We start from the raw sequence: 27,914 nt of genomic DNA, 5'->3' as shown, positions 1-27,914 counted from the left end.
AGCCTGAATGAAAAGGGGGGGGGGGTCACAGATAATTCTGTGATCTTTCATGCTCAGGAGAAAGCCGGATGAGTTTCCAGCCAGATGCCACCCCCTCCCCCACACCAGTGGCCATCCAGGTTTTCATGGATCAGCCACAAACTAGACCTCCCAAAGCACACACACCCCCACCCCGCCCCCGCCCCACAGGGCTCAGCCGGTTCAAGAAGAGGAAATGCTGACCCCTTTTCTGTTCTTTCTTTCCAGCTTCCAAAAGGACCTGCTGGTTCTGATGTTGCTCACAGGCGCCCAAACCCATATACAGACAGACTCCAATCCTGCCAAAACAGAGGCTGTCCGGCCAGCCCTCCCAGCACTGAGCCCCCAAAATAGGGCCCGGGGCTGCTGATCCCCATTCTTGCCACCAAAGCAGGGCTCCCAGATCACAGGGCTCCTGCAGCTCTTCGGTAGGCTTCCAGAGGGTCAGAAGAGGGCATGAGGGGCCATAGTGCTGAGCCCTCAGATGTGCTGCCGTGGGTTCAGGTCTGGAGAGTGACTCAGGACTAAGCCCAGAGCTCACTCGCCTCCACTCTGTCTTGCCTGAGCAGTTGCCTACTCAGATGCCCTGGCTGGCTTTTTTCTCCCCCTGCAGATCCACCTTACAGAAGGTCTGCACAGCCAGGACATCCCCACGGGCACCCGGTGTGGGGGGCTCCTTAGCACAGGCCCCCACCCTGCTGGCAGGAGACGCACTGTGACCACTGGCCTGCCCTTCTCACAACAGAAGCGGGGGCAGATACACCCTCTGGACAGACCTCGGGAGCAAAGTCCTCGGAAGCCATGGCCACTGAGGAAGATGTGTTCTCCAAGAGGGGCTGTGAGTGGGCCCTTGGCTGCGGCATGATACACCCTCTTGCTTTTCTTGTCTTAACCGGAAATAACCACAGCACAGCCCATTCTGATTTTCACACCTGCATCAGAGGCTCATAGTTCCATGTGTCACTTCGCACAAAATGACAGTCCCTGCAGGTGGCAGCCTTGGCCTGGACCTAGTAGATGGAGAAGCCTGCAGGGATGTGGGGGGGAGACCAGGACAAAACCGTTTCCTGGAGGTTGTTCCCAGACGTGGCCCAGACTTACCAACCTTTAAGAGTTGCCTGGGTGGCTCAGTCATTTGAGGGTCTGAGTCTGGATTTTGGCTCAGGTCGTGACCTCAGGGTCATGGGATGGAGCCCCCCATCTGGCTCTGTGCTTAGCATGGAATCTGCTAGAGATTCCCCCTCTGCCTTTCCACACCCTGTGCATGTGCGCGCCTGCACGCGCGCTCTCTCTCAAATAAAGAAAGAAATCTTATTTAAAAAAAAAAAAAATTAGGGGCACCAGGGTGGCTCAGTGGGTTGAGCCTCTGCTTTTGGCTCAGGTCATGGTCTGGGGGTCCTGGGATCAAGCCCCGCATTGGGCTCTCTGCTCAGTGGGGAGCCTGCTTCCCCCTCTCTGCCTACTTGTGATCTCTGTCAAACAAATAAATAAAAATCTTTAAAAGAAAATTAAAAGTTGCCCGGAACGGGGCAAAGGGCAGCACTTCCAAGGTAGGGGCTCCCAGAAGACACCTTCGTGGGCATGGAAGTGAGGGCTCCTTTCCCTGCCCTCAGCGTGTGGTGGTGATGAGCAGAAGCTGGAGCGTCTCCTGGGGAGCAGGGCCGTGTGTCTTCAGCCACTCTGCCCTTGCTTGGGGTTGCAGGCGTGTTTGGGGGAGGAACCCATCTCTCTCTAAGGACATGACGGCCATTAGGAAAGCAAGTGCCAGTATTCTTGTTTCTCTTGTCGCCTGCACCCCACTCTGCAGGCTGGACCAGGAGGCTCGGTGTGGAAGGGGAACCTTTCCAGGGGCCCAGTGGGCTTGGACCTACAGGTACCCAGAGCATCAGGGCTGGGCACCCTGGCCTGCATGTGGGGTGTTCTGATCAGGTCTGGGGAAGGGTTCCCTCTCTGGCTGATGCTGCCTAGGACCCTGTTGTTCACATCCACCAGCCTTGGGAGGGGTCAGCTGACTGTGCAGCCTGCTAAACACTGGTCAGGGTATAAGCAGGTGCCTGCAGTGGCACTCGGACCACAAGGTGCCACTTGGCTTCCCTGGGCCTGAACCCGCCAGGGGTTGTGGGGACATGTAGGAGAAACCCAACACCCTGTCAGCAGTGCTTCCCTACCCTCTGACCAAGTCTGGCCTAGCCTGCCACTACCGGGGTACCCTGGACCCACCACCTATACCCCTGCCTGCCCTACCGGCCCTGGCCCCAGCCACACAGGAGGGGCAGGAGCCCTTTGTCCCCCAAGCCACTGTTACATAGGCACACCGTGGGCTCGCGAGCTGCTGGCCCCCACAAACACTCAGTACACAGAGCAGTGTGTGCTGCAGGCCCTGGGTGCTTAGGGAGCCATGTGATTCTTGGGAGCCTGGTCCTCGAGAAATGGTGGCAGGCCAGCCCGACTGAAGGTTGCCTCCAAACCCATGCCCACCAAGCCCAAGTGGGCAAACTGAGAACACCGCCAAGGACTCCGAGACCACCTCTCAACGCTGCGCGGTTTGGGGATACCCGTCACACTGCCGCTGAGGGAGTGGTCTTGCCAGCAGAGGGCGCCACAGCCCCACCCTCGGTCCGAAGGCTGCGGTGGGGACCGCGGGGCACAGCCCGGTCCGGCTCCTGCCTTTGGCCACTGTGCTCCAAACCGCGGGGTGGGCCTGTAGAAATGCCCACGGCCCTCTGAGTAGATGCGGATGTCAGGGTACGCCCACTCTCCGCAACAGGGGGGGCTCTGCTCCCTCCTCTTCCCCAGCACCAGCCCCCAAACACGGGCCTTGGGTCTGGAGCTCTTAGAGGGCTGGAGTGTTCGGACGGCGTAAAGCACTCCAAGGAGACCGCAGAGCTCAGTTTACAACTAGTTTATGTACTTCAGAGTCTGGGATGTTAGTGGGGAAGAGGCAGTGTGAGCACGGAGCTGGACAAGACAGGAGTACACGCCTTGGTGGGGATGGGGGACAGTGGGTACTGCCCTTAGGACGTGTCTGGTGGCCCCAGTAGAGTAGCAGTGACAGCAGGTGGGGTCAGAAGAGGCTGTAGAGAGAATCGCTGGGGCGACCCCCCCCCCAGGGGCCCTTGTTTGTCTCCGCCCAGGCATGGAAGCTCCCCACCCAGACACACCACCCTGTGCATGCGCTTGCCTTGGGGCTTGCAGGGTCCTGTTCCTTTGGGAACGTGTGGTCTGCATCTCTGTGGCTGCAGGGACACCCAGCGGGGTCCTGGGTAGGAAGGCAGGGCCACTGTCCCCAGCAGGCACTACCCACAGGCCAACTGAACGCCTTAGTAGTGCCCAGCTTTCTGCTCACCCAGCTGCTGACCGCGCCATCAACCTGCTGGCACAACTCCCTGCCCTTCTCCAGATCCTGTCCCCACCGGAAAGCCTTTGGAACCCAGCCAGAGCCAGCTCCTGCCCTGCCCCAACCACCTTCTACCAACACCTAGGACCCGAGTGGCCGCAGGGACTCAGAGCGGCCGACCGGACCAAGCCCGCTCAAACCAATGCCAGCCCTTCCCCCAGAGGGACTGGTCCTTCACAAGCGACAGGTCCGGCCGCTCCGCTCGGCTGCCTCCTGTCCTGGGCTCAAGGCCAGTCCTGTATCTGATGTTCTCAGCCCGCCCCAGGCTCCCTGCCAACCTTCCCGCTAACTCCTGCCCAAAGGACAGCACCGCGCGCCCAGCTCTGGGCCCGGGCAGGGCAGGGCGTCGCGATGGCAAGAGCTGCTGCCACAGCGGCAGCGGAGGGTCAGGCTGGGGAGCCAGGCGAGCCCCGGCCCCGTCCTGGAAGGCAGACGCCCGAGCCGGCGGCCCTCCGCCGCCGCAGGAGACTTGGGACGGGGGACGGGGGTTCGGGCGCAGTCGCCGCGGGGCAAGACCCAGGTTCCGGCGGCGCGCGCTGCCCCGCCGGGTTGGGGAGAAGGGGGCCCTCGGGCGGGCGGGGCGGCCGGCTCCGGCTCACGGCGCCCGGCCCGCGGCCCCCGGCGGCTGGGGGCGCGGGGCGCGGCTGCGCGGGCCGTCGGGCGTGCAGGCCTTGGCGGACAGCGCCCTCTCGCGGCCGGAGCGGAAGGCGGCCGTCACGGTCACCAGGTAGGCGGTGCCGGGCGCCAGCCCCTGCAGCGTCGTGCCGTTGCGGCCCGCGGGCACCTCCACGCGCTGCGCCGCGCCGCCCGGCAGCGGCCCGTACTGCACGTGGTAGCCGAGCACCGCGGCCGGGCCCAGCGCCGGGGCCCAGCTCACGCGCAGGCTGCGCGGCCGGGCGTGCGAGACCACGATGCGCTCCGGCCCCGCCTCCTCTGGGGGTGGAGGGGGCGGGCGCGTGGGCGGAGGGGGCGAGGTCTCGTCCTGGCCCCGCCCCGCGCCCTCGGCCCCGCCCTCCGCGCCGAGCTCACCCGGCAGCGTGTGCACCCGCAGGTGCTGCGGCCTCACGAGGTGCACGTTGGACTCGGGCACCAGCGCCACCTCGTAGTCGGTGTCGGGGTCGAGGTTGGTCCAGGCCCAGCTCGTGGCGTTCCCCGGCAGCTGTTGGCGACGCACGGTCCCCGGGTCAGTGCTGGGCGCCAGCTCCAACATGTAGTAGCCGGAGTCTGCGGTCAGCAGGGGTGGCCAGGCCAGGCGGAAGCCGCTGGACGTGACCTCAGAGGCGCGGAGCTGCTGCGGCCGCATCGCGTCTGCGGGTGGTGCAGGGCGTCAGGTCTCCTGTCGCCCGGCCTGGGTCCCTGACTGCTGACTCAGGGCGGACGGGACAGGGAGATGTGGGGGGACAGCCCAGGCTCCGCCACCGCAGCCGTGAATGATACATGACCCAGTGACAGGGCTGGGCTACGGAATCTGGGACCCCATCAGGCGCTCAGCGACAAACTCCAACAGGTGAGGAGCCGTCGTGGCCACTTCCCACCACTCCAGTGGCCTAAACAGGGCCCCTCAAAGGTGGTGTTTTAGAACAGAGGGCCAGCACCCTTCCTGGGCCCCAGTGGCCAGCACAGAGTGTGGGGTCAGCTCTGAACAGCCCATGCAAAGGGGCACCACTGGGGCAGCCAGAAGATGGGGGGCCACAGGTGGGGGGACACCCCAAGGGGGCGTGACGTGACAACTCTAAGAGAAGCTGGGCGAGCAGTCAGAATACCACCTGCCTCAGATTTCTAGGAGGGGGGGCTCCAGAGTGGGACCCCCAAATGTGCATTACTCCTGAGCCTGTGACACTACATGGCCATCTGAGTGACCATGCAGGCAGGTAAGGTTGATAACTGTCTGGGCAGTTACGCCCATTGGGATCCTCATGCTTCCTCATTTAATGTCAGGTGCTCCAGCTGTCAGCCTGGCACTCATTCTCCTGCCCATCCCCCAGATTCAGACCCCACCCCACCCCTAGAGCCCCTGCCACACTGCCTCACTGCCCTGCAGCCTTGGGTTCTTCTGTCCAGCTGCTTGTTTTCTTCCTGCTGTCCCCTCCAGACTCAGTCACAGTGGCTGACTCGGGGGCCACCAGAGCCCAGGTATCCCTGGGAGAAATCTCTGAAAGGACCCTCTGCCTCCTGCAATCCACAGTCCAACTCCTTTCAGTTTTTGGTGGATGATTAACCCACAGGCGGAGGCTCAGGAAGAATCCTGGGGTTAGTGGCATTTTTCAGTGGATAGAGCCAGCTGAGCCAGTAATCAGGCCCTTCATCTCCAGCCCTCCCACCGTGAGGTTTGGCTGGGTGGGGGGGTGCGGAGCTGGTCTGTAAGGAAGTTGGTGAGGAGCTGCTAGCCCGCAGGGGGCCCTCCCTGGTCCAGCCTCCTCCTTAGCAAGTCCCCAAACCACCACTGGCGCCAAGTCACTCGCAACTGTCCTCCCCCTAGGGTGGCAGGGCCTGTGCTCTGTGCAACCCCAGGCCATCCCGACCCGGCTCTCTCACCCGCAGGCATGTACAGGAGCCTGCATTGTCCATCGGCACAGTCCTCAGGCTTGGGCCCCCCTCTTCCTCTCCATTTAACCACATCCCACCACATGCAGCCCCTTGGTCACCCGGCCCCTCCAGGCCCTCCACCCTGGGGTGGGCCCATCAGTATCAGCAGGGAAAGCCCCCTGCATGTGTTTACTCAGGCCTGACCCTCTGCCCGCTAGAGCCCCAGGCAGTGGGGCCTACAGGGCGCACAGCCTGACCGTGTCCCTGGAAGATGCAGAGAGAAGCCTTGTGAGTTACCTCCCTGCTGACCAGGCCCCACAAAGTGCCGTTGGCCAGGCCCCTGGCCCCTGCTCCAGGCCCTCAAGTCCCTCTTCCTGCACCTCTCCCGGGGCTCCTTGGCTACCTACCCAGAATGGATGTCCTCAGTTCCTGGGCAATGATGTGTAGGTCATCCACATCCACAAAGTGTAGGTACTTCTCGGGGGGTGCCGAGGCAGCAGCTGACAGCTCCAGGAGGTTGCCGCGGCCAGTGCTGACGATGAAGACAGTGACACCCAGGTCCTTCAGCTCCTGCATGGGGGGTCCCACGGGGTCGCTGGAGCCGCCGTCTGTCACCCACACCAGCACCTTGGGCACCCCTGGCCGGGCCCCCGCCACCTCCGCAAAGAGCTGCTCCTTGGCGTACGCCAGCGCCAGGCCAGTGTTGGTGTCGCCCATGCGCTGGGCTGCAGTACGTATGGCATCCTGGACAGCCTCACCTGAGCTGTGCTGGCCGAAGGGGAACTCGGTGTACGGGCGGCTGCCCACATGCACCAGGCTGGCACGCAGAGCCCCGGGGCCCAGGGGCAGCAGGCCCACCAGCTGCCCCACAAACTCCCGAACTCGGGAAAACTCATAATGAGACACGCTGGCCGAGCTGTCCAACAGAAACAGCAGGTCCCCCTGGGGGGCCGATGCTCGGGGGCCTGGGGGAGAGGGGAGGGTTCAGCCCCAGGTGGTGGCCCCCAGACAGCCCCACACCCAAGGCAGAACCCCCAGGGTCTGAGCTTCCCCTAAGCTGGAGCTTGTCCTTACCCAAGTAGGCCCTGAAAGTCTGCTCAGCCCCACCCCCAAAGGTCCTGAAGCTGGCACCCCTGGGGAAAGGGGAAGAGGGGTCCTGAGCCAACAAGTGGCCCACAGTCTCAGTGGGTTCAAGCTCTGCACCCTGGTCATATGCCTGGGGTGCTCTCTGGGCTCAGGTCTCATCTGTCACGGAGAGCCACCCCTTCTAAGCCCCTCCAACCTCCCTTTGCTCAGCCCACTCTCTGCAGGCTGGAGCCAAGGGTCCTGGCCCAGCCCCCAGGAGTGTGGGTGGACAGGCCTGGGTCACGGGGGTGGTCTCCTCAGGCTTGGCTTCAGGCCCACAGCCCAGCCTCCAGGTAAAGCGACTCATTGTTGGGAATGGGAGGCACAAAGTGGCTGGGCAGACTGGGGGCTGAGGTAGACAGATGAGGGGCACAGAGCATGGTCACAGCCCATATGGCCAGGCTGGAGTCATGACCCCACTTGCAGATGATGTCACCCCTCCTCTGGACCCAGGAAGCAGATTACCTGTTGCAGTAGCCTGAGGGCCCACCAGCCCCTCCAAACCCTTCCCCTTGCTCCCGGCACCCCAGGGGGCAACAGGACCCCTTCCACCACTGCGCCAAGGGCAGACAGGAGCTGCGGTGTCTCGGTTCTGATCTGTGCCTTGCGGCCTCTGTTTCCCTCTGTTTCCCCCAATCCGGTGGGGCGACCCGAGCCCTCTTACCACCCCAGCCCTCTACTAAGGGTCATCCCAAGGAAAAGGAAACTGAGGCAGGGACCCCCTCCGCGACAGACGCCTCTCCCTCCCTTTCCAGACCCGCCCCCCACAACATCTGGCGCCCGCCAGGCAGCGGGGGCGGGGGGTGGGGGGCACCTGGGTCCGCCCACCGCAGGTGGGTGGGGTGCCCGGCGGCCGTCCCTACCCCGCGGCCGCGGAAGGGGAAGAGACTGCCCCGCGCAGGCAGCGGGGGTTAGGGGCGCCGCCCGAGCTGGAGCCCAGCCCGCCTCCGGCCTCACTCACCACGTTCGGCGCCGCTCCGCGCCAGCGCCAGCCGCAGGCTCAGGGCCAGGCTGAACGCCGTCCAGGGCAGCATCGCGCGGCGGGAAGGGGCGCGCTCAGCCTCCTCTCGCCGCTCGCTCGCTCGCTCGGGGACTGCAGGGCGCGCCGCCGCGCAGGCCGGCCCCGACCCCGCCCCCGGGAGGCCCCGTCCCCGAGGCCCCGCCCCCGGTGCACACTCACCCCGCGTGCGGAGGCGCACAGGCTCCGGGAGGCGGGAGCCGTGCGCGCGGAGAGACCCGGGCGGGTAGCGACACGCAGCGCTCACGGAGGTGCGACCGCGGCACACGCGCGTGGGCGTGCACAGACACAGACACTGCAGCTCTCTTTCCCGGTTGGGAGGCTTCGGGGTCCCCACTGCCCCCTGCCCCCAGCCAGGAGCAGAGCAGGGAGCTCTCAGGCCGGACTCCCACCGCTAGGCCCACCGCCCGTGACCCCACCCCCAGTGCTATGAGTCTCTGAAATCAGGCCCAAGGGAAACCCAGGGGGTGCGATGGGGTGGGGGTGACACGGAGAACGAGGTCACTCTAGCAAGGCTGGGGCCCTGGACTCACTTCTACCACAGGGTTGAGACAGGGATAGGTGTTGTGAGCTGGACACTTAGAAAGGAAAGGGGGCATTGGGAGGGTGCAGGGGTCTGAAGGGGAGCTTCCCCCACCTCTGCCTGGCTGCTTGGAGGAAGAGGCATAGGAGCTGGGAATGGCTGGTTCAGGCCCTGTCCAGTGTGACCATGCTGGAACTACATGTATGTTGTCCCCATACACCCTGCCCAATGAGGGGCCCAGGGCTTGACCCAAGATCCGACTCCAGGACCAAGGGCAGGCCCCCAAGCCCTCTGGAGGGACCCATTAACACCAGGGGTGGCTGACAGCAGTCAGCATCCTGAAGCCGCTCAGGCCTTAGGGCAGATGGCCTCCCCTTGGGCAGGAGCTGAGGGTCCAGATGAGGTCTCTCACTATTTCTTCTTTTCTTTTTTTTAAAGGATTTTATTTATTTGACACAGAGAGAGATAGCCAGAAAGGGAACACAAGCAGGGGAGTGGGAGAGAGAGAAGCAGGCTTCTTGCTGAGCAGGGAGCCCAATGTGGGGCTCAATCCCAGGACCCTGGGATCATGACCTGAGCGGAAAGCAGATGCTTAACCCACTGAGCCACCCAGGTGCCCCAAGGTCTGTCACTATGGAGACCACTGGCTTCTCCCAGCCACTACTCTGTGGAGCTGGGCAGGCACAGGTCCCCCGTGTGAGGTGGCAGGGGTGTCTCTGCCAGGATGTCCCCTCCCCTCCCCCCTCCCCAGGAGGGTGCTCACAGCACGGACGGATGGGACTCAGTGGTGTTCCTTCCTCCCTTTATGGCAGGTGAGACACTGTGTGGGATGGGCCGGAGCTCCAGCTTTGCCTAAAAAAGGAAGTGGCTCAGCCAGGCTGGAGGATCCGGGCCGGAACAAGCGGGAACTGTGTCCCCGTCGCTCCCACCCCCTCGAAGGGAGTCTTGGCACGGCGGTGCTGGCTCAGCTCCACAGACCTCAGGCCTCCTCTGGGACCAGAAATGGCCTGGTGCTTCTGCCTGGGCCCTGTCGTTGGGGGTGGGGGGGGTGTCACAACAGGCTTTGGCCCTTGAAGTCCAGGGTGTGCCTCCCAGGGGGGCCTTGTCTGGCTTCCGGCCCCAAAGCACACAGGCTGACCGGGACCGCTGCTGCTGCTGGGGACAGTGAGTCAAGGCCATGGCCAAGCAGAAGCAGCTGGAGGCTGGGGCTCTCACCCAGAGCCGACCCTGGGAACCCTGGGGTGGAACCATCCAGGTAAATGTGAGCAAACCCTTCTTGGTTCATCCTCTGTCTCACTGGGCAGCCCCCAGCCAGGGGCGGATCCTGGGCCATGGCGGACCGCCCTGGGGCAAGGCAGGAGCTCCCCAGCTTGGCCCCTAATTCCCGGTGTAGCAGGCAGGCCCCAGCCCCACTTCAGCCTGTGCTGCTGGGCCGGCAGGGAACTTTCCGTCCCTTCTGGAAAAACTGAGCGGGTCTTCTTGGCCATGACTCAGGCCCTCGAGGAAGCAGCTGCCCTCCTCCCTCCGGCCTCTCCGCGAGACGGAGAAGGGATGAGAGGCCCCGTCTTCGGACTGGTCTGCCAGGGCCTCTGCCCAGACTTGGCTGAGCTGGCCACCAGCCCTGGTACATTCTTCCTCCCTCTGCTCTGTCATCCCTGCTGCTCGCAGGGAGCTGAGCTCTCACCTGACCCCTGGGAGGGCCCCCCACCCCCACCCCCACCCACCGCCACCCCCCGCGGTGTGGCCAGCTCTAGTCCCAGCCCCTGCTAGGCCCTGAGGCTTTCCTGCTGCATCAAGGCAAGTCTCATTCCAGCACCCTGCACTTCCCCACGGGAGACTCGGGCAGAGGGAGGGTTCCCAGGGAGCGTGGGGGTCAGCCAGGAGTGTCATAGTTGGGGTCAGGGCTGGGCTTGAGGCAGATGCCAGAGGAAGCACAAATATAATTATCCGGAAACCTCCTCTCGGAAGAAAGGCAGGCTGGGAGGCCAGGGGTTTTGGGAAGGACAGAGCAGCCAGGAGGGGGCAGGTCCCGCCCTCCCCCCCTCTCCCTCCCCTAGGCTCGCCCAGCCCCGGCCCTCCCCCCCCCCCCCCCCCCGTCCCCCCCCCCCCTCCCCCCCGCCTCCCCGGCTGAGAGCCCCAGAGCATCACTTCTTGGTGCCGGGCCACCCCACCCTAACCCCACCCGCTGCTCCACAGGCAGGTGGAAGGGCTTCTGGGAACCCTGGGGACGCGGCTCTCTGAAGGCCCTGCCCCCACAGGGTCCACGGGAACACTCCTCCTCCACACAGTCCAGGCCTCTGCAGAGAAGAAGGGCCCTTTGTCCCCAGCTCACTGTGGTCATGTTGACCCTAGGAAAAAGGGCAGCTCCCGGGGCCTCTGACCCCAGCCCGAGGGCACTCTGGGCCCGAGGGGCAGAGCAGTGTGTGTCCCCACCCTACCCAGTGGGGTGCCCCGTGCCTGTTTTTTACATGTTTGTACCTCACATACGCACACACTGGGGGCACTGAAAGAGGAACAGCGGCTGCTGTGGTCCTGAGGCAGGTGTGGGGCAAGCCAGAGGCCCTCAGAACCCACCCCACAACAGGAAGGGGGGCAAAGGGAGGGGGGCCGGAGCAGCAGGGCCCAGAGGTCCCTTCGGCCCCCTGCCCAGCTGCCACACCCACACATCCTCTGGACTCCACCTGCCTGTTTATGGTCAGGAACATGCCAGCATCTAAGGGTCTGGAGGTCTGTCCTCTCATGGCCCAGGAGCCCAGGCCTGCCCTCTGTGGTCCCAGAGCTGGCAACAGCAGAGCGGGCAGCCTGGGCGAGGGGCGGCTACCACCCTGCCTGCCTTCATCCCATCCGGTCTCTGCAAGGGCCAGCCAATGCCATATTCTGCTCTGGGGACACGCAGACCTGGGCTCCAAGGGCTGCCAAGCTGGATGGGGGACAAGCAGGCGTGTGCCTGCCAGGATGCATGTCTACTTCTTTTTCCTGACAAGGGTGGGGCCATGTCAGACCGGTGGGCACGAGCTGCAGGAAGTGCCGAGACCCTAGGGAGGCAGCTGACCGGTGTGTCAGGACAGTAGGGAGGCCCGGGGTTGGGGTGGGAGAGGGCAGAGAGGAAGGCCGGCATCCAGACTCCTGAGTCTCTGGCCTGTAGAGACCTGAATTAGTGCGCCCCTCCTGAGGTGGGACCCCGGTTTTTTGTTTTTTGTTTTTTGTTTTTTTTTTTAATTTGACATAGAGAGAGAGCACCAGTAGGCAGAGAGGCAGGCAGAGAGAGGGGGGAAGCAGGCTCCCTGCTGAGCAGAGAGCCCGATGCGGGGCTCCATCCCAGGACCCTGAGATCATGACCCGAACCGAAGGCAGAGACCTAACTCACTGAGCCACCCAGGCGCCCCGGGACCCCAGCTTTGGTTCCCTCTGCTGGAAACATCTGCCACAGGGAGCTGATCACCAAACTCAGTCCCAGCCCCAGGCACAGTCCAGTCCAGTTTGGACTGGTAAATAGAGACTGGGGAGGGACAGACCAGCACCAGCACCTTGCTGGGGGGGCTCCACAGAGGTCAGGGTGGGGCCCAGGGGGCAGGAGGGAGGCACTCAGCCCTCAGAGGGAATGAACTGGCCTCATCTCCCAGAGCTCAGCTAGCTGCCCCCAGGGTCTGAGGGGGACACCTGAGCGCCCACTGCAGGAAACACTCTGAATGAATAAATGACCTGGGGCAGGTCAGGGAAGCTGACAGAGCCTCATCTCCCCATCCGTGGGGTTGGGAGGATGACTCTGCCTGGGGTGTTCGGGAAGCAGACAGACGGATGCGTGCACATCTACACAAACATGCAGCGCGCGCACACACACGCACACACACGGACTGTGGAGACCCCCATGACCAGGTACACGTACAGGTCAGGGGCCTAGGCACCTGGGAAAAAAGCATTTGTTGACCAAAATAGAGATCTGTGCCTGCCCCAGCAGTAATCCAGTGCCTCAGCCCTTGGCTTTCCCGACCAACCCTCTAAAAGCAGACCACTCGGCCTCTTCTGTTACTCCCCACTCACCCACCCCCTCGCAGGTGCTCCTTTTGTGAGTGGGTGGGGGCAGAGCTGGGGCTGAGGCAACACATCCCTGGGGTCAGCTGGAGGCCACACAGGGCCCCTGGGGCTGGCCTGGGAAGTTGGGACACACCTTAGGAACCCTTGAGGCTCTGGCAGCTGAGTTCCCCACCAAGGCCTCCCCCCCACCAGGCCCAGCTGTTGTTTTGATGACACTGGGGCCAGGAGGATCCTCAGGAGGGCCCTCATCTCCGAAGCCTGGCCAGAGCCTGCCCAGCCTCGGGCAGGAGGGGAAGGAAGGCGACTTCAGACCAGGGGAAGCTAGTCTTGGGCGCTGGGCAGCGGGCCAGGCTCCTGTCTGACTGGGTGCAGACAATTGGAAAACCCCAAGAACTCCTGTGGGATCTGAGCTGCCACACACCGCGCTCTGCTCGAGGCCACAGAATGAGCCTGAACCCTGAGCCCTGATCTTCAAGCACATCTAAAGTCCCCACCCTGTTGCTCACACACACAGCCTTGCCGGCTGCAGAGGATGCTAGATCCCTGAAGAGGCCTTTCAGCTACCCCTAGATTCTGGACAAATTACGAGAAACACATTTTTGGTTTGTTTGTTTGTTTGTTTTTTTAAGTCATCTGGGGGCGCCTGGGTGGCTCAGTCGGTTAAGTATCTGCCTTTGGCTCAGGTCCTGGGATGGGGGGCATCAGGCTGCTCTCTGCAAGCGGGAAGCGGGCTCCTCCCTCCGGCTTGTGCTCTCTTGCTCTCTCTTTCTCTCAAATAAATGAAATCTTTAAACAAATAAATAAAATTGCCTTTATAAAAAAAAAAAACTGTACATCCAACGTGGGGCATGAACTCACAACTCTGAGACCAAGAGTCACAAGCTCTAAAGACACATGCACAAAGAGTCACACGTGCTGCTGACTTGAGCCAGTCAAGTGCCTCGAGAAATATATTTTTAATATACTGCTGGGCTTATAAGTAAGTAAATATCTTCAAGGCTCCCCCCAAATTAAAAGCACTAAGAATACATAAATAAACAAACAAACGCGGGAAGATGAAAGGAAACAGGTGGCATAGCAGAGGGGCCCGCGACCCAAGGATGGAGACGCGCACCTGCCATTACCGAAGCCCGCACAGGACCGAGCAGGGCCCAGGTAGGGCCGCCTCGCAGAGGGACTCCTTCCGGGAGCGACATGTCCCCAGGATGTTCACGGGTGCGGCGGACAGGGGAAAGGAGCCACCGCTCAAAGAAACAATACACCATCAGTGAGCCTCATCGGAAACGACAAATAACGGATTCGGACCCCCCGCCCCGAGAGAGTAAGACATTGTGGCCGTCAGGTGTTACAAAGTAACCATGTGGGAACTGCTCCCACATGGAATCTGGAAGCAAAACTGGAACCTAAAAGTTGAACGAGCGTGAAGAGACCGTCACAAATGACGAGATTTGAACAAGAAACAAGTCTAACCTCTAGATACGCTAATCAAAGAACGAAATTAAGTGACCAGGCTAATTGGCAGATTAGACTTCACCCAGCAACTAGGGAAACTTGGAAGGAGACGAAGAAACTGGCCAGAGCGCAGGAGAGTCCGGGGGTCGGAAACAGCGAGCGAGCGGGAGGCCCGCCTGGACACAGGGCCGCGGGCGTTTCCACGGCGCAGCGGCCGGCAGGGCGGCGCGGGGCGGCGCGGGGCGGGGCGGGGCGGCCGTCGGAAGCCCGGCCTCGGCTCCGGCGTGTCTGGCGCCACCTCGCGGCCGCCCCACGCGCTGCGCACGGAGCCCCGCGGGTCTCCAGGCGGGCACCGGGACGCACGCCCCAAGACCGCAGGCCCGGGGGCTCTCTCACGGGGCGGGGCGGAGGCCGGGGAGCCCTTCCCGGACTCGGGAGTCTCGGCCCTGGAGAGGCCTCCGGGGCTCACACCCAGGCGCAGAGCGGCTCGTCGCCGTCGAGGTGGCGTCCCCCTCGCCCACGGTCGCGGCGCCCAGCGCGGCGGCGGGCTCCAGGGCTCCAGGCTGCGGGCGGCAGCAGCGCGCGGAGGCGCCGGGCCAGGCGGGCGCGGGCGGCCGAGGCAAGCACGAGCAGCGGAGGCAGCGAGAGGAAGCCGAGGACGATGAGCGCCGCGGAGCCCCTGTCCGAGAGGAGCGCGCGGCACGCGGGGCGGGGAGCCGGGTGAACCTGCGGGCGAGGCGAGCGGTCGGGCGGGGCGGGGAGCGGCAGGGCAGCCCGTGGCCCCGCAGAGGCCTGGGGGCGGGGCCCGGAGGACGGACGGGGCGGGGATGCGGCCCGGGGGCGGGGCCTGGCAAGGGACCGGGGGCGGGAGAAGGCGGACCAGGCGGCGGGGGCGATCAGTGCGGACCCGAGGGCTGGGGCCTGGGCGCGGGTCTGAGGCCTGGCGGAGGGGGGTGGCTGGGGCCGCCTGGGGCCAGGCATTTCTGAGTCATGAACGGGAGATCCGGGGCCCAAGCGGCAAATGCCCTGATTAGGAGTCCCTTGAGGGGAGGCTCAGAAACTTGTTCCCCGGTTGTCTCATCGCGGCTTTCCTCCCGTCTCTGCTTTCCCGGGGCCCTCCCCCACGTGGGCATCGGACCTCGAGCTCCTCCCGGTGTCTCTTCCCAGAAGGCGCCACCGTCTCTCCCGCGGCCCCGTCTTCATCCCCCTGCCACCCCCCCTCCCTCATGCCTAAGGAAGAAGGACCCATGGCATGGCTACCTACATGCATGCCCCTTCCTTAGACCGAGCCATAGCCCATTCCACACGGGGAAATCCAGCCCAGGGCAGGAAAGGTCTCCTAGTAGCTGTGGGGACGGGTAGGGGCGATGTCCTGGAGAGCTTTGGCCATATCTTCATCTTCTCTTTCTGGAACCCCCCTCCTCTTCCCACCATGCCCAGCTGTCCAGGCCCTGGTGGCCCTTGGTACAAGGCTAGGGGCCTCTCAAGGGGAGGGAGCTGTCCACTCCAGTGACAGACAAAAGCCCTTTTTCTGTGGCTGTGGGGGGGGGGGGTGGTGCCTGGCAGAAAAAGGGGCTTTCCAGGGAGGGGCACATGTGTCTCTGGGACAAGGGGGCCATGCTGAAAGGGCGAGATTTACCTACAGCCCAGGGCCCTGCAGGTCTGCAGGACAACCCCCACCCCCAGTCCCAAGGGCCCCAGCCAGCCTCCACCCTGCCCATGGAGGGCCTAGCTCACCCTCGAGTGGCACAGGAATCCCAGGTACACGATGGCAGCCGAGGGCAGCAGCACGAGCAGGAACGCTGTCGAAGGCAGCAGCAGCTGCAGCAGGAGCCCCGCCAGGGCCTGGCCAGGCAGCAACAGGGTCCCCAAGCCGTGGACAGCCAGGCCTACCCATCCTGGGGACATCAGGGCTGAGGCCTGGCAGTCGGGAAGTCTTCCTGGCAGCATGGGTGCCCTGTCAGAAGTGCCCCCTCCCTCATCCTCCTCCGTCTCCTTCTCCTGTTCACTCATGCTTTCCCAGGCAGCAGGCCTGGTGGGTTCCCAGCAGTAGTGAGACAGCAGGACCTGGGTCCCCAGGTCAGACTCCCACCCAGAGCCCAGCAACCATGGTGGACCCAGATGGAGGACAGCGCCCTGGCCCAGGTAGGCCCAGCTCTGAACATCAGTATCCAGGGCCACACCACTGCCTCAGTTTCCCCTGCTGCCAGGCTGGGACTCTCTCTGCCAGGCAACTGCAGCTCCAGCCCTGGCTAGTGTCCCCAGCCAGCTCCTGTGTGTTCTGGTCAGGGATTGCACAGCTGTCCTGGCCCTGGGGCCCTCCTCCCTCCCGGGCCCGCCCTCTCCCTGCTTCCAGCTCCCCCACACAACGACTTCATTTCATAGGTTGTGACTCTGACAACGGCCCCATCAGCGGCTGCTGTATTGAGGTGGCCACACACTGCACTTCCCAGCCTTCGTCCCTGCTGGTGCTCTCATCCCAAGCCTGGCCTTCCTCAGCCTCAGTAAAACAGGGGCAACACTGGGTGGTGCCTGCTGAGAGGCCACGGGAGCAATGCACGAGGACCACTTAGTGGAGGACCCAGCATACAGTAGGTGCTCAATAACAGAGGCTACAAATACAAGCATCCTTTGTGAGTCTCATCCGTCCTGAAGACAGAGTATGCATTCCATTATTTCAACAGGTGAGAAAGCCTTCCCTGACCTTCCGTAAACCCCAACTTATTTACCCAAATATCACTGAAATGCTCTTAACCCCAACAGACATTAGGCTTTTCTTACATAGCACGCAGCATTTTATTTTATTTTATTTTGTTTTGTTTAAGATTTTATTTGACGGGGCACCTGGGTGGCTCAGTGGGTTAAGGCCTCTGCCTTCGGCTCAGGTTATGATCCCAGAGTGCTGGGATCAAGCCCCACATCGGGATCTCTGCTCAGTGGGGAGCCTGCTTCCCCCCTCCCCCGGCCTGCCTCTCTGCCTACTTGTGATCTGCCTGTCAAGTAAATAAATAAAATATTAAAAAAAAAAAAGATTTTATTTGACAAGAGGGCAACAGAAGCAGAGTTGGTAGGGGGGAGAAACAGGCTTGCCTGCTGGGCAGGAAAACCAGCTCTTTAACAAGACCCCAGGATCATGACCTGAAGGTGGAAGCAGACACCGAGGACTGAGCCACACAGGTGTTCCATAGGCCCTTACATCATGTGAAGCAGCATGCTTTGTATCTTATCAGAGAGATAGTATAGGACTAAGTGAGAAGTCTGTAAAATTTTCAGCCAACTGGAAAGGCACATCTTTGAAATGGAGGCAAAGTCAGAGAGGTCGGTCCTAGGTTTTACTAAAAGCTGGCAAGGACCAGATTACGGAAAAAAACTCCCAAGTTGCAAAAATGCCCCATGAAGCAGGAGAAGTGGGCAGGACAGACGGACGTGGGCTGTGGGCCGCAGCTCAGACCCCGGACCCAGAGGTAGGAGGCTGGAGAAAGCATGGATGTCATGTTGAGTGCATTCACCAAAAGCCCTTGCTTCCCAGTCAGTCCCAAGAATGCAGCTGCTTTCCTCAGACAAGGTAGCAGGTAGAATTTTATTTATTTATTTTTTTTAAGATTTATCTATTTGACAGGCAAAGATCACAAGTAGGCAGAGAGGCAGACAGAGAGAGAGCAGGAAGCAGGCTCCCTGCTGAGCAGAGACCCTGATTCGGGGCTCGATCCCAGGACCCTGGGATCATGACCTGAGCTGAAGGCAGAGGCTTTAACCCACTGAGCCACCCAGGTGCCCCATAACACGGCCAATTTAAACAGCGCTCACCTAACTAGCTGACACTGGGAGCCGCTTGCCTGCGTGCGAGCTGAATGCACAAGCTGGAGGGCATCAGATAATGGCTCCCTCTCATGCCTTCCCCACCATGGGCTCCATTGCTATCCAACTTTTCCTCTGACACTTTCCAGCACGTGAATTCCCTGCAGACACATGTGGATGGCGGATGGCAGCGGTCATGCACGGCGGGGCGAAGGCGTGCAAGCCTAAGGCAGGCCTCGGTGAGGAGGTGAGCGGAGGCTCCCTGCAGCCCACGCCAAGCCCTGTTGCCCAACACACACGCGCGCGCAACTGAATTATTTTCCCAAGTGCACACGTATCCAGATCTTATACTAGCTGTTTGCTTATTCAGATACAAATAATTTAGGGTAGAAAACGGTGCGAATGATAACGTTCAGACCCAGGGTTCGGGTGGGGCGGCCACCTGTCTGCTTCCCATAAGCTCCCGCCTCTGCTCATGTCCCTCTTGCATTCGTTCACTCACAGAGCAAACACTCGCCGAGCTCCCTCAGTGTGCCGGGATGGCTCTAGGCTCTGTGGACCCAGTGGTAAAGGAGGCCAACGTGGGCCTCTGCTTCGTAAGGAACAGCTCTGTGCGGGGTTCCCGGCAGGCCTGCGTGAATCCATACCGGAGTGAACGGCAGGGCTCTGGGCTGGGGCAGACGGCGGGAGGACCAGCCATGCAGCCGGCTCCCACGGATGTCCGCCTTCAGGAAGGGCAGGTTCTAGGCTTCCCTGGCTCTTAGCAGGGTGTGAGATTTTTCCACCAGGCCTGCCAGGGGTCAGCGAAACATGGACGTAGCTTTTTGGCAAGAGCTGCCCTGTCCCCCCCACCTCTCCTGATGACCCCCTCACCCCGCCATTTGCCAAGGGAAGCAGGGAACAGACAGCTTTGATCTCTTGGTTTTGCTGCTTAGGTGGTAAACTATGACCTGAGCCAAAGGCGGGCGCCCAGCTGACTTAGCCACCCAGGCACCCCGGGGAGGCGACATTTGAACAGAGTGACTGAGGCTCACAGGATAGAGTCCATGTGAGTTGGGGGGGGGGGAATGGGGCCACTCAGCCCCTTGGCAGAGATCCACCCTTTGGATCTGGTACCTGGGGAGGCTGCTCTGGGGTGGGGGGGGGGTGGAATGTCAGTGTTCTGCTGCTGTTCTAGAGCAGGAGCTGGGGCCTGGGGTGTGGCAAGGCAGGGCCTTGAGGACACCTCATTCCTGGGAGTGTGTACAGCAGCTGGGGACTCAGGGGGCGGGGAAAGACACGACCCCTGCCCCAAGCCATGTTGCCTCCCAGTGGACAGTCATAAGAGGCAGCTGGGCTATACCGCCCGCTCCTGTCTGGGGTCTGGACAGGTGGCCTACCCCGGGGACTGGGGATGATAAGGTACTCTCCGAGTCAGGGCCCCCACATTGAGGTGACCAGTCCTGGAGGCCTTACACAGGCCCTCTCCTGAAGCGCCACTTCTCATCCTCTGGACTTGACTCTCCTAAAACTCCTTTGTCTGACTCCCTCCTTCTAGTGTCCAGGCAGGGCTCTGCCCCTTTCACAGCCTCTGCTGAGTTGCCTCAACCTGCCCTCAAGGGGCTTCCTACTCCCCACAGTGTCATCCCAGCTGCTTGGCGTCCCTGGTCAGTCTTCTATCCTGGCGTGGCCTCTGTGTGGGGGGAGGGGCCCCATTTACCCTGTTCCTTTCCCCAGCCTGGAATCAGGAGAGAAGCCAAGCTGTAGCCGCAGAGGTGGGCTTAGCCCGCAGAGACAGGAGTGGGGGGAGGAGCAGGGCCCGAGGGAGGCACGTGGGTGCCTCTCTGGGGCAAGTCCTGGCACAGCAAAGGCTGTGGGCCTGTTTCGGCCTGCCTGGCCTTTGTCTCCCAGGAGGGAGGCCCAACCAAGAGCCCTGGCGGTTGGCAGGGGAGGAAAGGTGCTGGGGCAGGGGCTGCTGCCAGCCCCCAGGGTGTGTCTCCTTAAGGTGCTGAGTAAACAGTGCAGAGAAGCGACCAGTAACCGGGCCCAGGAGACCACAGTGTATCCCCACCTACAGCTGCAGTCCCAGCCTCCCAGCTTCTGGAAGCAGGCAGTCCACCTCCACACTTTCAGGTGTGTCACGAGAGGGCTACGGTGCCGTGGCTTGCCTGGGAACCCCAACTGGGGGACAGAGCCCAGGGTGGACCCCCTCTAGGGGAAATGGGGAGTTAAACCCTTCAGAAGGCTAAGTGGTAATCTGGTTCCCTGGGGAGACGATGGGGGGCGGGGGGTTCATATTGGGCTGGGGACACATGGGCTGGGGATGGCCAGTGGCCTCCAGTAACCATGAGGGATTCCTGTTCTTCACAGATGGACTCCAGGAGCTCCCAGCCAGGGGAGCAAGACGTGACAGAGGCAGGGGCTGCGCAGGAACTTCGGTGGGTGGAGCTGGGCTCCGAGGAGGCCCTGGGAGCTGGGACAGAAGGCCCCAGTGCCCAGCAAGCCAGGGGGCGCCTGCTGCAAGCCGTGTGGTGGGGTCATCTGGGCCTGGCAACAAAGCTACTGCGTCAAGGGGCCAGTGTGGAGGAGAGGTGAGCCCCGGGGCGGAGTTGGCAGGGGTCCCTTCTCTGGGCAGGGCGGCAAGGGCCCTTCCACTTGCGCCTCTGCCCCCCTGCGTGCCCTCCTGTCTGCCCACAGGGACCACACGGGCAGGACCCCGCTCCACCTGGCCGTGCTGCGCGGCCACGTGCCCCTGGTGCGTCTCCTGCTGCGGCGCGGGGCGGCGGTGGCAGCTGCCGACCGAGCGGGGCGCACACCTCTCCACGAGGCCGCCTGGCACGGGCACTCGCGGGTGGCCGAGCTCCTTCTGCGGCGCGGGGCCCCCGCGGCGGCGCGCTCGGGGGCCGGCCTCACGCCGCTGCACTGGGCCGCGGCGCTGGGCCGCACGCTGCTGGCGGGGCGCCTGCTGGACGCGTCGGGACCGGGCCCCGCGGCGGCGGACGCGCGCGGCTGGACGGCGGCGCACTGGGCGGCGGCGGGCGGCCGGCTGCCGGTGCTGGAGCTGCTGGCGGCGGAGGGCGCGGGCCTGGACGGGGCCCTGACCGTGGCGGCCGCGGCCGGGCGCACGGCTGCGCTCCGCCTCCTCCTGGCGCGCGGGGCACGGGTGGACGCCCGGGACGGCGTGGGGACCGCGGCGCTCGGCGTAGCGGCGAGCCTGGGCCGCAGGCAGGTACGGCTCGGCCTGGCTGCGGGGAGGGCGCGGGCGGGCGGGCTCCTCCGCCAGGCGGAGCGGGGCGGGAGGGCGGGCGGGCGGCTGTGGGAGGTCTGAGAGCGGCCTCGCCCTTTGTAACCTCTCTTGGGAGGCCGAGTGAGGATGCCTGGCCCGGCATTCGGACTTCCTCCTGGTGACTGGCAGCAACAAACACGGAGCGAGCACCAGGGCTGTCCTGGAGTCCAGCAGGCCCCCAGGCAGCCAGAAGGGAGGCCGCCGGCTGCTTAGTCTTGGACTTTGTAGGGGGCTGGAGGAGGAGCCCTCCGGGACCGCGGAGGTGCTGGCCCAGCTCTTCCCCGTTCCACCCAGCGGGGAAGCAGCACTGAGAAAGCGGCCGTTGGTGGGGGAGGCCGGATGAGATGGGGGTCAGGGCCCGCATCTGCCCTCTCCGCCCCTCCTCTTCTAGGACATGGAGGTGCTGCTGGACCACGGGGCAGACCCCAGCCTCAAGGACAGGCACAGTCGCTCTGCACTCCACAGGGCTGCTGCCGGGGGACACCTGCCCGCTGTCCAGCTGCTAGCAGCCTGGGGAGCAGAGGTGGATGCTCGCGACTCGCTGGGCCTCACACCTCTACACCACGCTGCTCGGGGAGGCCACGCAGAGGTGGCCAGCCACCTCCTAGACAGGGGAGCGCAGGTCAATGCTGCTGGATGGCTCCACAAGACCCCCCTTCACCTGGCCATGGAGCATGGCCACAGCCCCACTGCAGAGCTTTTGCTGAGCCGAGGGGCTAGCCCCACCCTGAGGACACGATGGGGTGAAGTGGTCCAGGACCTGCTGTCTGAGGGGGCCTGCCCTAGGCACTGCCCACCCTATGCAGAGAGGAGTGGGAGGGGCGCAGAGCCCCAGAGCCCCAGAGCTGGACAGAAGTCTTCTGGCTCCCACGGTCTTCAGTGTGCACCAGTTCCTCTCTTGTGGACCGAGGCTGCCTGCCTCCCTGAGGGGAGGACAGCAGAGAGGTTCCCAGAAGAGAAGGGGGGCAGTGACTTGAGCTCCACTAACGGACCTGGGACTGCTCCGCAGCCCCCTGGGATCGTCTCCCCTGCAGCTGCAGCCTCCTCCACACACTGCTTTAGCAGAGACCGAGTCGTGGCAACAGATTTGACTGACACCTGACAGTTTCCCGTGTCCACCATGGGGTTGTCACCCTCAGCTGCTCTCGCTGTGACACGGGACATTCTGTGTTTTGTTCATTATATCTGGTATTTGCCTGTTGGCACCTTTTTTTTTTTTTTAAGATTTTACTTGTTTGTCAGAGAGAGGGAGAGCGAGCGAGCACAGGCAGACAGAACGGCAGGCAGAGGCAGAGGGAGAAGCAGGCTCCCTGCCGAGAAAGGAGCCCGATGTGGGACTCGATCCCAGGACGCTGGGATCATGACCTGAGCCGAAGGCAGCTGCTTAGCCAACTGAGCCACCCATTTTAAAAAAAGATTTTATTTACTTGAGAGAGAAAGAGCATAAGAGGGGAGAGGGTTAGGGACGCCTGGGTGGCTCAGTTGGTTAAGCAGCTGCCTTCGGCTCAGGTCATGATCCCAGCGTCCTGGGATCGAGTCCCACATCGGGCTCCTTGCTTCGCAGGGAGCCTGCTTCTCCCTCTGACTCTGCCTGCCACTCTGTCTGCCTGTGCTCGCTCTCGCTTGCTCTCTCTCCGACAAAAAAAAAAAAAAAAACTTAAAAAAAAAAAAAAAAAAAAAAAAAAGAGGGGAGAGGGTTAGAGGGAGAAGCAGACCCCCTGCCAAGCTGGGAGCCCGATGCGGGACCCCATTCTAGACATCCAGGATCAGGACTGCCAAGGCAGTTGCTCAACCCACTGAGCCCCCCAGGTGCCCCGTTGGCATCTCTTTATCACAGGGCTGAACTAATGGGCACAGTTGTTCACATCACCCCTGTGATCCAGGGCCCGCTCTCAGAACCGCTGTCTTCCTCGCACAAACCCAGGTGATACTCCTCCATCCTAAATTATCTAAGGTCAGGTACCAGACAACAGGGACAGGCACTATGCACCAAGGACCACTGGGATTCTCAGACAAGCCAAGGCAAACTGTTTCCCTTGCCGGGTCTTCCCTGTAAGACCCCAACAGAGGTTCTGGCCCAAGCTTTTTGCTCCTTCTTGCTTCTGGCTCCGGAGGACACTGGTGCCTCTCTGCATGGCACAGCCTCTCCTCGCAGGAAATGCAGGTAGTAAAGAATGTTCCTCAATGATGTCAGCCTCTCCCTGTCATTACTCAGCCATCTCTCTAAGTTAAAACTCCTGTGGCTGTGGCACAGCTGAAACAGATGATCGGTTGTTTGATGACCCACCTCCGGATCCTCATAGAAAATCATCATCATATGCAATTTAAAACTATAGTTTTTCTGAGAACAGCTTTACGGAATGGATCTCATTTTTCGAAAGTGTGAGTTCTGCCAAATATTTTTAAAAAGACTGTATTTATTTATTCATGAGAGACAGAGAGAGAGAGAGAGACAGAGGGAGAAGCAGGCTCCCCACTGAGCAGGGAGCCAAACGAGTTGTGCCAAATTAGCACCTTGGCCCACAGGCCACGGAAATGCTTGGATTGACACCCAGGGTAACAGGAAGCCTTGAAGGAGTCTGTGAATGTGACATGGTCTGATCTGCTTGGAACTGGCCAAACACACAGCCACCTGCTCCTGAGGAAGGAGGTCCAGGGAAGCCAGGAAGATGGTGGCACCTCAGCAGCAGGGGTTGGGATAAGCAGGCAGAATCAGGCTGATTCTGTAGGCAGAGTCCCTTGGACTTGATGACGGGCTGGGCGTGGGAGGCAAGGTATGAGGGGACAGCAGTGACTCCCGGTGAGACCCAGGCCCGAGTTGGGGATGTCGGCGATAGACCTTTTACTCCATGGGGAGAGCAGCCCCACAGGAGACGACAAGACGGAAAAGGGAGGGCTGGAATGACATCTCTGGGATCCTCCCTGAGAATGGTCTCCGGAGGTGCAGGATGGCCCTACACCGAGCTGGCAGCACAGCCCATGGGCTCTACCTTCAAGGCACAACCAGCACCCAAGTGCCTCTCACCGCCTCCACTGGGTCCGCTAAGGCCTACACCACCATAGGCTTCACGTGGGACACAATGTTGCCACAGCCCAGCCAGCTCCCAGCCCAACTGGTCTCCCTGCCTAAGCCCTGGCCACCCCACAGTCTTCCCTAAACAGCAGCTAGCAGCTCATTTAAAAAGTTGGTGGTGCTACTCTCCCGCTCCAAATGTCCCCGACTCCTTTCATGAAAGCAAAAACCAAATGTGGGATATTGTATTGCTCAGATGCCCTAGTGACCTCACCCAGCTCACATGCTCCTCCTACCGTGGGATTTCCATGTGCCTCCTGTGAAAATTAGTAACAGAGGGGTGCCTGGGTGGGTTAAAGCCTCTGCCTTCAGCTCAGGTCATGATCCCAGGGTCCTGGGATCGAGCCCTGCATCAGGCTCTCTGCTTCCTCCTCTCTCTCTGCCTGCCTCTCTGCCTGCTTGTCATTGGTCTGTCAAATAAATAAAATCTTTAAAAAAAAAAAAGAAAGAAAATTAGTAACAGAAAGCCTCACTCTAATGTAGCCGGGAGGCTCAGGGTAGAGGGCGCCCTCCGGCCCCACCACTCATCAACTGCTGACCCAACCAGAAGAGGGACTCTGCAAGTGGGTGTTAGTTACTTCCACTATCCCCAGCAGGAGGAGGAGAGGCTTTCCTCGTCTGCCCAGCAACAGCCCAGCCAATGAGAGACTGTCGCAACCTAGACCATGAGAGACAGCCATAATTTAGCCAGTCAGACTTTCACAGCCCAGCCAAAGAGAGGGACACCTGGGTGGTTCAGTCGGTGAAGCCTCTGCCTTGGGCTCAGGTCATGATCCCAGGGTCCTGGGATGGAGCTCCACATCCGAGTCCCTGCTCAGTGGGAAGCCTACTTGTCCCCCTAACCGCCCCCACCCCCGCTGTGACCTCTCTCTCAAATAAATAAAAAATCTTTAATAAAAGAGACAGCTACGATTTAGCCACTGTATTTCAAACTCTCAGTGTACTCAAGTGGACTTTTTTTTTTTTTTAAAGATTTTATTTATTTATTTGACAGACAGAGATTACAAGTAGGCAGAGAGGCAGGCAGAGAGAGAGAGGAGGAAGCAGGCTCCCCGCTGAGCAGAGAGCCCGATGTGGGGCTCGATCCCAGGACCGTGGGATCATGACCTGAGCTGAAGGCAGAGGCTTTAACCCACTGAGCCACCCAGGCGCCCCCTCCAGTGGACTTTTGTTTGCAACAGCCCCTCCCAACCTCCTCCCTTGGTGGTTCTCCTGGTATTGGAGAAGCTGGCTTGTCCTGGATTGCAATTCTCTTATTTAAAAAAAATTTTTTTTAAAGATTTTATTTACTTATTTGACAGAGAGAGACCACAAGTAGGCAGAGAGAGAGAGGTGGAGAGGAGCAAGCTCCCCGCTGAGCAGAGAGGCCGGGATCCCAGGACCCTGAACCCTGAGTTCATGACCCAAACAGAAGGAAGATGCTTTACCGCTGAGCTTCTGGGGGCGCCCATGGCAGTTTTATTTGTAATGTTAACACTCCCAACCTAGAACTGGAGGCTGTGTCTCTGCCCCTCGACACTGAGTGAACTTTTGTGACTATTTGGGCTGCTGAAATGATGCTGTGTGGCTCTCCAGGGTGAGCCAAGAAGGCATAAGGCACCCTATCACCTTGCCCTTCAGCCACCGTGTCGGGAATGATGGCCCTGAAGCCACCACGCAGCGAGGAAGCCTGAAAGCAGCATATACCCACCATCTCTGAGGCTCAGCGGCCCACGGGACTCTCACCTGCCCCACTCCCACCACACTGGCTGTTTTCCTGATTCTGACCACACCAGGTGTACTCTTGCCTCTAGTCCTTTGCCCTGGCCGACTCCTCTGCCTGCTGCTCTACCCCCACAGATACCAACCTGTGCCTCAGTCACTTCCTTCACTCACCGCCACCCTCAGTGCACACGCTAACACTATTTAAAATTGTGCCCCCCAAAAGAGAAAGCTCTTCTTCAGGTAGAATGCCAGGAAGTATGGGAAGAATGATGAGGTTAGAAAATCAATGAATGAATGCAGATTTGCCAAGTAATAGGATATGTATGTGGTCTCAAAGTGTGGTGGCCCTGGAGGGGTGCTGCTCACCCGTTCCAGACTGCGCTCCTCATTTGGGTTCACGTCCACCACAGCACCTTTCAGTGGACTGTATACTTCTCCTGGTGGCCCCTGACACAGGCTGAGCATGCAAAGTTACTGGGGTCTCCCATTTCCGCCCAACACAAGGCATCCCTAATAGCCATGTTTGCTCACAACTACTGTGTGAGTTGACATGTTGCCTGACCTGCATCCTATCTGAGGCCCTCCCTGTCTGATCTGGATTCCTCTCTCTCTCTCTTTTTTTAAAGATTTTATTTACTTGACACTAAGAGCATCTAGACCACAAGCAGGGGGAGGGGCAGAGGAAGAGGGAGAAGCAATCTCCCTGCTGAGCTCCATCCCTGGACCCAGAGATCACCACCTGAGCTGAAGGCAGATGCTCAGCAGACTGAGCCACCCTGGTGCTCCTGCTTCCTCCCTCTCAACACGACACCTCTGCACTCCTACCTCCATCTCTGGGTCTGCCTACAGGAAACCCTTAATGAGTTACAAAGTATTTCTCTACAAGATACTTACTACTTACAAGCATAAAAAAGGTGGAGAAGCGTGGTAAACAAAACCTTGAGCCAAGTGGTCAAAGCTGACAGCACCCAAGTTGGGACAGGCTGCCATCCGGCTGGATACTATGCACAGACAAAAACACAGTATAATTTCCGTAGTATTCTGCCAAAAACGTCCGACCAGACTCTAATGAGGAAACATCAGATTCAAATTCAGACATCCTACAAAATAACTCACCTGCACTCTTCAAGAATGCTGGGATCAAGAAAAAAAAAAATGAGGATTGGGGGAGCCTGGGTGGCTCAGTGGGTTAAGCCTCTGCCTTTGACTCAGGTCATGACCTGAGGGTCCTGGGATGGAGACCCGCATCGGGCTTTCTGCTCAGCGGAGAGCCTGCTTCTCCCTCTGCCTGCAGCTCCCCCAGCCTGTGCCCTCCTTGTCAAATAAAGAAATATAATCTTTAAAAAACAATGTTTAAAAAATGTAGACCGTTGGTGCTTTTGGGTAAAGCGCATGGAGAGTTCCATGACGTAGTCTTGCAACTTCTCTGTCATTTAAAAGGTTACAAAGAAGTTGCCCCCTCCCATTCGGCCCCCGACTTCGTTATTTTTCATTTTACCGGTAACACAGCGGTAAGGTGGTGAACACAAAACTGACCGTCCGCGGACTCCGCTTTAGGGTAAGTGCTGCGGGCGCGAGCACGCGTCCCGACCATTTCCAGGGTGTTCGGCTTCGCGCGCGCAGGCAGCGTCGGCACCGCCGCAGAGCCTTCCTGCCCGGCCGGGACCCCGCGCCCCCAGCCCGCGGACCCCGCGCCCCGCCCGCGCCCCCCGCCCAGCGGCCCCCGCCTCCGGCCGGCTTCCGTCGGCGGACCCGCCCACTCTGCGCGTCCCGGACGCGCGGGACCGTGAGCGTCCACCTTCCTCACCGCACCCACCGCTCCGGACCGGCTACTCTCTCCAGACTGCGAGCCCCGGCCCCGCAGGAGCAGCCGGCCGCCGGCGGGGGGGGGGGAGGGCGCTCCGCCGCAGCCCGCCGAGCCCCCAAACCTCGGACGAGCGGCGCAAGGAACCCCGCCCCGGAACGCCCTTCACCCCGGAA

General features: G+C 61.2%; 3 protein-coding genes across 9 annotated transcripts; 1 reads left to right on the top strand and 2 right to left on the bottom strand.

The window, feature by feature from the left end:
- Positions 1–4,010: 4,010 nt before the first annotated feature.
- VWA1 (von Willebrand factor A domain containing 1) lies at positions 4,011–8,178 on the bottom strand. The gene is made up of 3 exons (XM_059376255.1): positions 8,028–8,178; positions 6,349–6,906; positions 4,011–4,723 (listed from the first exon to the last, which is right to left on the bottom strand). The coding sequence occupies exons 1-3, from the start codon at positions 8,098–8,100 to the stop codon at positions 4,011–4,013; spliced, it is 1,344 nt and encodes a 447-aa protein (XP_059232238.1). The 5' UTR covers positions 8,101–8,178.
- A 5,396-nt stretch (positions 8,179–13,574) lies between these two features.
- TMEM88B (transmembrane protein 88B) lies at positions 13,575–16,381 on the bottom strand. Its single transcript, XM_059375219.1, has 2 exons — positions 15,832–16,381; positions 13,575–14,820 (listed from the first exon to the last, which is right to left on the bottom strand). Exons 1-2 carry the CDS (start codon positions 16,105–16,107, stop codon positions 14,560–14,562), a joined length of 537 nt encoding a protein of 178 aa, XP_059231202.1. The 5' UTR covers positions 16,108–16,381; the 3' UTR covers positions 13,575–14,559.
- A 112-nt stretch (positions 16,382–16,493) lies between these two features.
- Positions 16,494–27,770, top strand: ANKRD65 (ankyrin repeat domain 65). 7 transcript variants are annotated; one of them, XM_059375134.1, is made up of 8 exons: positions 16,522–16,778; positions 18,042–18,139; positions 18,828–18,940; positions 19,430–19,538; positions 19,877–20,004; positions 20,242–20,462; positions 20,569–21,100; positions 21,549–22,483. In XM_059375134.1, exons 6-8 carry the CDS (start codon positions 20,242–20,244, stop codon positions 22,257–22,259), a joined length of 1,464 nt encoding a protein of 487 aa, XP_059231117.1. In that variant the 5' UTR covers positions 16,522–16,778; positions 18,042–18,139; positions 18,828–18,940; positions 19,430–19,538; positions 19,877–20,004; the 3' UTR covers positions 22,260–22,483. The 7 variants fall into 7 exon arrangements, 6 of the variants coding, with proteins under 6 accessions (XP_059231121.1, XP_059231122.1, XP_059231117.1 ...); XM_059375138.1 differs by lacking the exons at positions 20,569–21,100; positions 21,549–22,483 and adding an exon at positions 26,561–27,351 and having other exon boundaries at positions 16,494–16,778; XM_059375135.1 differs by lacking the exon at positions 19,430–19,538.
- The last annotated feature ends 144 nt before the right edge of the window (positions 27,771–27,914 follow it).

Source organism: Mustela nigripes, chromosome 14, assembly GCF_022355385.1.
Source record: "Mustela nigripes isolate SB6536 chromosome 14, MUSNIG.SB6536, whole genome shotgun sequence".
In the NCBI taxonomy this organism is placed as follows: domain Eukaryota; kingdom Metazoa; phylum Chordata; class Mammalia; order Carnivora; family Mustelidae; genus Mustela; species Mustela nigripes.
The sequence above is the reverse complement of the archived record's forward strand: the minus strand, read 5'-3'. Positions and strand labels throughout refer to the sequence as shown.